Source organism: Phoxinus phoxinus (genome assembly GCF_949152265.1).
Source record: "Phoxinus phoxinus genome assembly, chromosome: 18".
NCBI lineage: Eukaryota > Metazoa > Chordata > Actinopteri > Cypriniformes > Leuciscidae > Phoxinus > Phoxinus phoxinus.
The window spans coordinates 16,892,407-16,903,578 of NC_136893.1; the positions used below are offsets into that span (position 1 = coordinate 16,892,407).

General features: G+C 38.8%; 1 protein-coding gene across 1 annotated transcript in view; it reads left to right on the plus strand.

Moving 5' to 3' along the window:
- The window catches only part of arfgef2 (ADP-ribosylation factor guanine nucleotide-exchange factor 2 (brefeldin A-inhibited)), a 32,118-nt gene extending 21,034 nt beyond the window's left edge, over positions 1–11,084 (plus strand). Inside the window, exons 29-39 of the mRNA XM_079588484.1 lie at positions 47–177; positions 609–738; positions 2,030–2,165; positions 2,394–2,532; positions 3,636–3,693; positions 3,919–4,033; positions 5,092–5,231; positions 5,490–5,661; positions 5,764–5,902; positions 6,164–6,281; positions 9,507–11,084. Of these exons, the coding sequence (XP_079444610.1) occupies positions 47–177; positions 609–738; positions 2,030–2,165; positions 2,394–2,532; positions 3,636–3,693; positions 3,919–4,033; positions 5,092–5,231; positions 5,490–5,661; positions 5,764–5,902; positions 6,164–6,281; positions 9,507–9,671 (1,443 nt within the window). The 3' untranslated portion in view covers positions 9,672–11,084. The remainder of the gene's footprint in view (positions 1–46; positions 178–608; positions 739–2,029; positions 2,166–2,393; positions 2,533–3,635; positions 3,694–3,918; positions 4,034–5,091; positions 5,232–5,489; positions 5,662–5,763; positions 5,903–6,163; positions 6,282–9,506) is intronic.
- Positions 11,085–11,172: the final 88 nt, after the last annotated feature.

Genomic DNA, 11,172 nt, shown 5'->3' on the forward strand with positions numbered 1-11,172 from the left:
GTCTGAGCTTCAAAGATTACATTTTAGTCACTTTTCTCCTTTCTAGGCTCTGAGGGAGTACACTAGTGACGATATGAACGTGGCCCCTGGTGACCGCGTTTGGGTGAGAGGCTGGTTCCCCATCCTGTTTGAGCTTTCCTGCATCATCAACCGCTGCAAACTAGACGTCAGGACCAGGTGGGTCCCCATCATCGACCTTGCTACTCTCTTAATTTCTTTAAAGTCCCTGTGAACCAGAAGTTGCAACCGACTTTTCTCCAGTGTTGTGACATAACTTCAAGTGAAAAGGAATTGAATAGAGGGCGGGGTTTTAGCTTAGTGCACCTCTCCATCCCTAGCTCAAAGGAAACTGACGGTTGGGGCGAAGTGGTTAAGGATATTCAACCCAAGCCGTCAAACTGACGTCATCAGAGAAGGAATGCCATTCCAGAGCAGAAGCAAATGTTCAGATTTTGATTTAAGATTACTAAGAAAAATTCTCTGTGTATTAACTTGCACAGCTTATTTGTTCACCATAAGACTATTAATATGCGCTAACAAAGTAAATTTTGATTCCATGACGACTTTAAATAATAGCTTATTCAAGAGGGTGTGTTTTGGTGTTTCAGGGGTCTGACTGTCATGTTTGAGATCATGAAGAGTTACGGACACACATTTGAGAAGCACTGGTGGCATGACCTCTTTCGGATCATCTTTCGAATATTCGACAACATGAAGCTCCCTGAGCAGCAAACTGAAGTGAGTGTCAATCACAGCTTTAATACTCCCAACATCACATTTTTTTTCATTATATTTCAACTACTTGAGAATATCCAATAACAAGCTACTATTTCCCCATAGCAGTATAACAGCACAAGATGTTACATCACTGTTTATGTCACATTATTTGTGCTTGCAACCAAGCGAGCTGAAGTAATAATCAAACATTCTTCACTAGCAGTAGCATGTCTATTGTCTACTAGAGTAGTAGCATTGAAAAGTCTGATTCATTTAGAGTATGTTGGTTCGGTGTTTCTTTTTATGAACTGATAAAAAAACGGTCTCATTTGTGTTCTTAGAAGTCTCTGCACTAAAATTGGACTATTTAGTTATATCAATTTTGATTGTTTTTTTAGTGTTTTGCTATTAATATGCTTTTCCCTAGTTGATTTACTGATATTTCTAACTGATTCATAAATCTGCTTTTTAACTTATACATGTAATCTAATTTAAAACATATTTCCCCCTTGTGTAGCTTGAATGTAGCTTGCTGATTGGAACTTTTTTTTGTTAAGTTGTATCCACCATATTTTTAACACAAGAGCAGACACAGTCATTTGTAACTAAAATGTTGAGGCTTCTGGTCTGTTGCTTCCAGTTATTTTAACGGTGCTAAAACATCTTGATGTTGCTATCTGGTATGATCCTATTATTTTAATGTATTATCGTAATCATACCGGATTGTTGCGCAAATAGTTTTGCTGCACTTTGTCAGTCTTACGGTACTGATCCACTTGTCCGACACAAATGTCGTGTGGTGTCGCGACGCCTCCCCACATTTGTACGTTGATGGGCGTTTCTCTAGTTTACCGCTATGGGTGTGGTTTTGAGCCAGCGGCCAATCTAGAATAAAGGATTCTAGATTGAATCCCCCCCCCCCCCACCCCCCCCCCCGTCTCCATGTGCGTGCTTCTATTGGATAGCCGCGTCGCGTTCAACGGAATTGCATAAAGATGGGCATCGGCCAGCTTCTTGACGCGCAGCATTTTTTCAAATGAAGCGCCGCCTTCCCGGAATTCTTTGCGAGCGCGCCAAAGTCGCTTGACGTCACCCATAGGAATATAGTGGAGTGCAGCGCGAAGTGTCGCACGGACAAGTGGATCACCGCCGTTAGAGTTGTAGCGGCTAATGCATTCACAAGAAAAACACATTCACAAGAAAATAGCTTACTTCCACATTGAAAAATAAGGTGGATACATTGCAGCCAATCAATGATATATATAAAAAAAAATTATTATTAAGAATAATTTTGTCTTTTTTTCTTTCATAGAAAACGGAGTGGATGACGACAACATGTAACCACGCCCTCTACGCTATCTGTGATGTTTTCACACAATTTTACGAGCCTCTCAGCGAGGTGCTACTGGCAGATATTTTTGCACAGCTGCAGTGGTGTGTGAAACAAGGTGGGGATTTTGCTAATCTGTTGCGCTAATCATGAGGGAGAGTTTGTGAATTTTAAGACCTGTCCTGCTACTTGCTGTACTTCATTCCAGATGGACAATTCAAATGTGACGCCTACACATGTCACATTTGGGGAAACATATTGACCCAGTGGGTGGTAGTGTTTTATATCATCAGGGTGTGGTGATGCAGGGAAAGTGTTACGCTTAAAACTTCGCCTCTGTTCTTAGATAATGAGCAGCTGGCGCGGTCAGGCACAAACTGTCTGGAGAACCTGGTGATCCTGAACGGGGAGAAGTTCAGTCCGGAGGTGTGGGACGTCACCTGCGCTTGCATGCTGGATATCTTCCAGACCACCAGCCCTCATGCGTATGACACTCTTGCACACCACCATCTGTTTCAGTGACACTTAACGGCCTTCCATCTGGATGTGTTTTCATTAGAGTTGTCAATCGATTAAAAAATCAAATGATCAAATAAATGACAAGGTATGCTAATTAATACCGTGTCTTAATAATATATTTTTAGCATCATTTAAAAGGGTTTTTCCCCACTTTTTTTTGGTCTGTAAGACGTGCCAACATAATCAAATTCTTGACAGGTGTTGCTATGACCACTGATAGACAATATGATCCAAATCTTATGATTATGATACAAGTAATTTTATTTCACGATAATGGTATATACACGATACAATAATATAATTATTTTTGCTTTAAATAAGGTTTTTTATGATATACATTTTTTTTAAACCTTTGACATTTCATAATTAGCCTAAGTAATTAAAAACTCTCAAGCTTACTGGAGACAAGTAAACCGTCAGTGATCAAATAAGAACAAAGCAACGAATTACAAACATATAAGAAAACAAACTACAATAGAAAAAGATGAATGAAGTAGACCTACCTGAAAAACTTCAAGCACTAGAAATAAGAAATACTACATAAATTGTATAAAGTAATTATGTTCAAAAACACTGCATAGTCTTCACTGTATAAATTAAATTAAATTAATTTTCATTAAAGAACAAGGGAGTAAATTGTCTTTTGTTGTTTGATTAACATTAACGAATATTAGGCTGCTGTAACTTTAAGACAGAATGCACAGGTCCAATATATGGACTGTTTACGTTTACTTAAAACATAAATGACTATGGGTGTATACCGAAATGAGTTATCTTTCACTGCTTATTGCGCTTTAATGGTTTAAAATCACTTGTTTTTAAACCGCAATGCTTAAAAATGCATGCAGATGATAAGCTTTCGTGACTGCGCACCACAGCGACTTTATGTGAGTGTAACCACTATAGGGATGATAGTCTAAAATCTCTACCGGTTGACAAATTTCTACCGGTATATCGCCCACTCCTAAGCACTGATATTGAAATCGGAGCGCGCTTAAACGGACTCAAGCTCCAGTAGTTCTGCTCATGAAATGCTCTCTCAGTTTGGTTTTGACTTTGCTCTTAACAGCTTGCTGACATGGCGACCAGCTGGACAGGAGGAGGAGGTGGGAGAAGGGAAACACATGGTGAGATCACAAACACATAAATAAATACATTTTGCGAATACACACACAAATAAGCCATAATCAAGCACCGCTAAACCCTTATTCTGTTATACATCGTTGTGTCCTACCCTTCTGCTAACACTGACACACCCACCAGACTTTGCTTGCTATTTATACTATACATTTGCATATTTGGCTCTGGTTTTCATATGCGTCTGTGTGTGTGTGTTTGTCTCTGTTTTTTAGGATGTTGAGGTGGATTCTCAGTCGCAGAGCAGCTTTGAGAGGACTCTATCAGAGAGAGGCCATAGTCAGATGTCCACCGCCAGTGATGAAACCTGGAAAGGAAGGTCCCACACCAGTATGTACAGCTGCAATGCCTCTCTCACTTTTATGGTGATTCTCATGAAAATGTTTGAGTCACTCATTACCATTATTTTCATTCAGCAAGGATGCATTAAATGTGACAGAAAATACAAAAGATTTATATTTCAGATAAATGCTGTTCTTTTGAACTTTCTATTTATCAAAGAATCTTGTAAAAAATATATATCAGTTTCCAAAACGTTTTAAGCAGCACAACTGTCATCACAGGAATACATTTCATTTTAAAATATATACAGAAAAACACAATTATTTTAAACTTTAATAATATTTGACTACATTAATATTTCTACTGTATTTCTGATCAAATAATTGCAGTCTTGATGAGCAAAAGAGACTTCTTTCAAAAACATTAAAAAAAACCTACTGACCCAAAACTTTTGAACTCTAAAATAATAAAAGTATTTAAAAATTATATTTGCCTAAAGAAAATTAAGCTTTAATTTTCCCATTGGTGTAATGCAAAAACATCTAATTAATTTGAACCTTATTTTTAAGCAATTTGTTTTATTGTATTACAACAGAAAACCCCTTTCACGAGTTTCGCCCTTGTTCTGAGAAACCACCATATGACTACATCAGTTTCCTAGTGTTCGCAGAACATCGTAATGTGACCTCATGCAGCTTGCCTACTTTGTCTGAAGTATAAAGACGTCTGATAAGCTGCCCACGAACCCTAATCATCTGAGTTTCCACCTACAGCCACATTCTCTTTGAACTATATGACCTCTTCCTCTTTTAAAGTCGTCATGAAACGGAAGTCACAACTTTTGTTCCCTATTGTGGCATTTATCTAAGTAACTGCTTATTTAAAAAAACAAAATGAAGTCCCAGTATACACTTTTTTTTCTAATAAGATTTGATTGGAACACTTAATTGCAAACTAAATGGAGGCAGATCTGAATGTGGATTAAAACTCCATTGAACGACCTTTTTGCCCAGCTTTCGAGCCATTTTACACTTCACCTTTCTGTCCAGAGTTCTCTGTCCTTCTGTGACTTATAACATTTTACTTTCTTACATGTTCTGTCCTAGGGGTCTCTGACCACAGGCTGTTTGCAGGGCTGCTTATAAAGTGCGTCGTCCAGCTGGAGTTGATCCAGACCATAGATAATATTGTATTCTACCCGGCTACCAGCAAAAGGGAAGATGCTGAGAACATGGCTGCTGCTCAGGTTTGTTCACTTAACCCAAGTCCATTCAAATATCTGCTTTAAAAAGTATAACTGATAATTGACATGATAACATTGAAATATAACTAATAAACAGCACAGACAAATGCAGCTTGTGTGACCAGCCCCTTATGTTGTTGACAAAATACACAGCGGTATTGAAACAGATACACAGTGATTTGGAGAAATCAGCCAAGGAACGGCTTTGTAGCGTGCTGACTTTAAGTGTCATTTGTTCCGTCTCTTTGTGTTTCCTAATAGCGAGATGCACTTGAGCAAGCAGAGGAGGGAGAGACGGAGGCCGATCAGGGAATGTACAGACACCTGTCGTCACAGCACCTCTTCAAACTGCTTGACTGCCTCCTTGAGTCTCACAGGTTTGCCAAGGACTTCAACTCCAACAATGAGCAGAGGACTGCGCTCTGGAGAGCAGGTCTGGGATCTTTTATTTCCTCGTCTAGGTTGTGGTAATGCTGTCATTTATAGGAGACAGTCTTTTTTTATTCTGCATTTCTTGTATTAATCTTGCGTGTAGGCTTTAAGGGGAAGTCAAAACCGAATCTTCTAAAGCAGGAGACCAGCAGTCTGGCCTGCAGTCTGAGAATCCTCTTTCGCATGTACTCTGACACGCAGCTGCAAGACTCCTGGCTAGATATCCAGACACGCCTTTTGCAGTGAGTGCAGCCGTCAATTACACTGACATTATTAACAATTAGAAAGCATTAAATATAGATGCTAGCTACACTCATCACTATAATGCATACAAAATAGATGTATGACTCAAAAAAGTGTCATAAAAAAAAGTGGTAGGAACTGTTTTATGTAAAACACTGAGGGATGAGTCACATAATCAAGTTTTACATCATAGATTTACATGTGCTGTATGGGACAGTTTTGGGACAGTAACAATATGCATGTGTGTGTGTTTTATTTAGAGTTTGTAGTGAAGCGCTGGCTTACTTCATCAGTCTTACCTCAGAGAGCCACCGGGAAGCCTGGACAAGTCTCTTGCTGCTGCTCCTCACCCGGACACTCAGACTGCCTGATGACAAAGTAATAACATGCATAAACAAACACACCCTCTCACTGAACCAGAACATTGGGCACAGGGATCAAAATGAACTTTTTTGCCTTGCGTGTCCACAAATATTTTTTTACCAGCAATGAAATGGTTTTTCTAAATGTTTATATATTTTTATTTAAATAAATGATTCTATTTTTCCTTGAAAATTTGTCAAACAAAAATGTGACAAACACAAGAAGACGGAAGCATTACACGTCTTCATCTAAACTTCATGTTTACTCTAAAGCAAGGGTCTCCAACTAGGGCTGAGTATCATAAAAAAAAAATCAATACCGATACCTTGACTTTGATACTTGTTCCTGAACGATTATTTTTTCGATACCAATTTTATGAAATCCGTTTGAACAAGATTACATTACATATTACGTAAAAATTTTTGGTTTGTTGACTTTTTACAGACTCAATGACTATATGACTCAGGCTTAACACGCACGCACAAAGCTTACCGCACACTGGCAAAAGTAATGATTATATATGTGTTTGGAAAATTTAGCAAGGAGACATTTCATGTGTTTATTAATAAACAAGTGTTTTCTGAGTCAGTGTTGGCTACAAAGATGTTGACGTTGCTGACTCGTCATCTCCGCAGTATAGTGAACACACACCTAAAGAAAGAAATGCACCTTTCATTTGGATGACATAATCAGAGTTTTTTTTTCTTTTTTTCGAATTGGTTCATTTAAAAGTAGACACTTCAAGCTTTCTATGTGCCTAGGCAAGTAGCCTATTCGCTAAATTTCGGTTCAGTTGTGACTCGCTCCAGTTCTTCTTGCAGTCGAGGACTGATCAACTTTCTGCTCCTAAAGGAACACTCTGACTTTTTGGGACTTTAGCCTATTCAACTTATCCCCCAGAGTTAGATAAGTCCATACATCCCTTTTTCATCTCCATGCGTGCTATAAGTCTGTTTGACGCACCCACCGCTAGCCTAGCTTAGCACAAAGACTGGATGTAAATGGTTGCAGCTAGCATACTAATCCAAATAAGTGACAAAATAACGCAAACATTTTCCTATTTACATGTTGTGATTTGTATAGTCACAGAGTGTACAAAAAACAGTCACATGAGACAGACATATTTTAACCGTATAAATACTGGGAACTATATTCTCTGAAGGCGAAGCACTGCTACTTGGGCGGAGTGATAACCGCAGCACCTGAGACGCGCCGTGGTGAGGAGCAGAGAGTTCGTTCAGAGCGCATCTCAGGTGCTGCGGTTATCACTCCGCCCAAGTAGCAGTGCTGGACAGGTATGTATGGACTTCTCTAACTCTGGGGGATAAGTTGAATAGGCTAAAGTCCCAAAAAGTCGGAGTGTTCCTTTAAGCTTATTCTGTGCACTGTCAAGTGCTTCATCAGATTTGTCGTGTTGCCGGTCTTGGCAGCAATTGTCTTGTCGCAAATATTGCATTGCGCACTGTTGGCATTGAGCCTGGTAAAATGTAGCCACACTTTTCTTTTCCACATCTTTTCCATCTATGGGGTTGGGACGTCTCTGGGAGTAACCTAGTGTTTTTCCTTGATGCCTCGCCACAGCCAATCATGCTGCATGCTTGACTCACTGATGGAGAGCTACAGTCCTGCAGATTTCAGCTACAACCTCAATCAAACACCTGAACCAGCTAAACAAGGTGTTTAGGGTTACTTGATAATTACAGGCAGGTGTGTTGGAGCAGGGATGGAACTGAAGGCTTTGAGATCACTGCTCTAAAGTTATGTTTAACCGCAATAGATCAACCTAAGCAAACAATTTTGTGAATATTTGCTGTGTATGTTCTGTTTGTGTGCTGAAAAAAAAGAATATTGTGTTTGTACATACTCCTGGCTGTGCAAATAGGAGAAAAAACTAAGTGGATCGGACTGATCTACTGAGCACCAAAACAGTCTTGCAATCAGCAATAGGGGGTGTTTACACTCGGGGAGGAGAGAGAGTGAGCAAGCGGGACTGTAGAAAGTGAGAAAGCTGCGATATTACCAAAGAGGAAAAGGTCAGAGGTAGGGCTGGGCGATTAAAACGATAATGATAATTATCATGATATAATTTTCCTCGATAAAATAACAAAAGTTCGATATAATGTTTATGCACCAAAAGCAGAACGTAACTGCGCTACTTCTTCGCTCTGCTCAATGACAGCGTAGCGCGAGCTTACTAGAGCAGATGCGCTTACTCGCTGATCGGTCTTGATCACGTGACCCGTAAACAGTGCAGTGAGATCCAGTGGGATGCGCTTGAATTCAGCCTTATGCAGTGTTTTTCATACAAATACCATAGAAAATGTAATATCATTAATATCGCACCCTGCACTGCTAACTGTGCTGAATATACGTGCCATAAAAATCAGGCAACACAAACCTGTTTCATGATTTGAAACAATATCATCCATTAGAACATGCATAAACTGAGAAATTCATTTTTCAATGAAGATATTTATTTTAAGGAAAATGTTTAGAATGTTCTACCTAGATTGGTAAAATGTTGTTCACCTGTTTGGCAAGTGTTTGTCATGTTCTGGCAGTAAAGAGTTCCAACATGAGTGTGAGTAAATGATGACCATTTTTATATTTAGGTGAAGTATCTCTTTAAATCTCTTATCTTAGTTCAACTAGGTCCATAATTAGAAGGTTAAAAATAGTACTGAACTTTAATGTTCAGTAGACATCCGGTTGGGTTCGGCCTTGATCTTGATCTTGGTTTTATATTGTTAAATATTGACATGTCCCATCTAAGAATGAGAAGAAAAAAACAGACTGTAAAAATAGTTCCCTTATTAACCATACTGGTGGGCTGATAATTAACCCAATAGGTGTTATTTCCTGTAGGAAAAGACAATGTGTTTGATATCTCTCTTATCCTTCAGGGGTTTGAGTTAAGGCTTTTATTACAGGAAGCACTCCACTGAAATGTCAGCTTGCCAGTGTGATGACCTTTGTATGGAAAAGAGACCTGTGCCATTATGCAGTCTGACCAGTGGCAGCCCTGGGGATCTTCCCTGTTCATAATAACTAAAATATACTTTTCCATTCATCACTGTTGATAACATCAGGCATTCCCAGCGGCGTTCCACTCCATACTGACACTCCAAAAAGGTCTTTAGGGAAACCCCTAAAGGAAAAGACTTGTTAAAATTACATTTTTAAATAAAATGGCTCAAAGCATCTTTCGGTGAACGTCTAACACTGTCATTTCTCCCTCAGTTCAAGCCTCATGCCTCCTGCTACTACCACCATCTGTGTGAGATGATACAGTTCGACCTCATTCCGGAGCTCCGTGCCGCTTTGCGGAGATTTTTCCTCCGCATCGGTTCCGTCTTCCACATCGCCGCTCCTGAATTGGGCCAGGCACAGCCTTCGTCGTCATAAAGTAGATCAGAACTGGGAACAGCTCTGAGATGAACTGGGAAAAAAGCGGGGCTGTAGAGTGAATGTATGGTCAGGGCGTATAAGCCTCTCCTGTGATTTGAAGGACTGTACAGGAACACAGAACTTACTGTCCAATACTTTCCTCTAGCAGTCCTGACTCAGCCGTCGGTCGCTCCCCTATGAGTGAACAGCAGGGTGCCGCTTCTGCTGTGTCATCCGTCTTGTGTTGTTAGTGTCATGAGTCATATTTGTTAATTTTTATTTTGACTTTTTTCTGGATGACTGCGACAATAATTTATTACCAGTACGTCTGGTTTCTGATCGTCTGTTGATTTCATTTTGTTGGCTTTTGTCCTATCTGTAAAATTTGTGTCTTTAAAAGGCTGAACAAATCTAGACATCTTAAAAACATAAAAAAAATTAGATCTACCCCTGTTATTAAGAGCTTGTAAGTGACACCCAGTGTGCAATGGGCTTGTGCCAGTAAGCAGTGATCTATTTGTTTACCAATTGGTCCAAAATGGCCATTATCATTGTCCTTTATTGATTCATCATACAATTAAACAACAATTCCTGAATCAAATTCATTCAAGCAGCCCCACAGAGGTTTTTGCATTTAAAATGCTTTTAGTTTGGGGTAAAAGACTTGAATTTGGTTTTGGTGTTCACACTAAAACCCAAATTGTCCTCAGAATGTAATGGTTGCTTTCAAAGCATTTGGTGTTTATTTCACAATTGTCAGTACTTACGCTTGTTAATCCAGACCAGGCAGACACTACCATTCCTTATATGCCACACACCATGCTCATTTAGTTTCCAGATTTTTTTTTTGAGAGGTTTAATTCTGCATTCACATTTTTGTTTGTTCATATTTATCATTTAAATCTTAAGACATCTAAATAATATTATTTTAGTGCACTAAAGTTGCTTAATAGATTTATTTTTTATTTTTGTGAGTGCTGTTCGCTCTTGATTCGGAGTCAGACTGAATCGGCAAGTTTACGCGATGGACGCCAGTCACTGATGTCATTATTAAAAAATTAGTGAAGTGGGAGAAATACAGGAATACAAATGTACTGTATAATCCAGGTATATCTTCATTAAACCCAAGCAGCATATGGCTTAGTAGTGTATTGCCAGTGTAGATTCAAATCCCAATTAATTTTCATTAAGGATGTATTTCATTCTTGAAGTGCATTTAAATATTTTCTGAAAAGCATTCCTTCCCTTGCAACTATGGATGTCTACTTTGCCTCCCTTGAGACTGGGAAATATAAATACATAGTATATGAATAAATACAGTGTAAAGTTTTCATGTAAAATATACAGAATAATGTTCAACTATACATATTGTGATGTAATCTTTAAAGCATTTGGTGAAGTAATCAATAAAGTTTGAATTCTGAACCATTGAATATTCTTCTATATTTTGATTCTTCTATATTAAGGTTTTCACTGACGGGTCTGAAGTTAAAAAAAAAAAAACATCTTTACAGCTTTA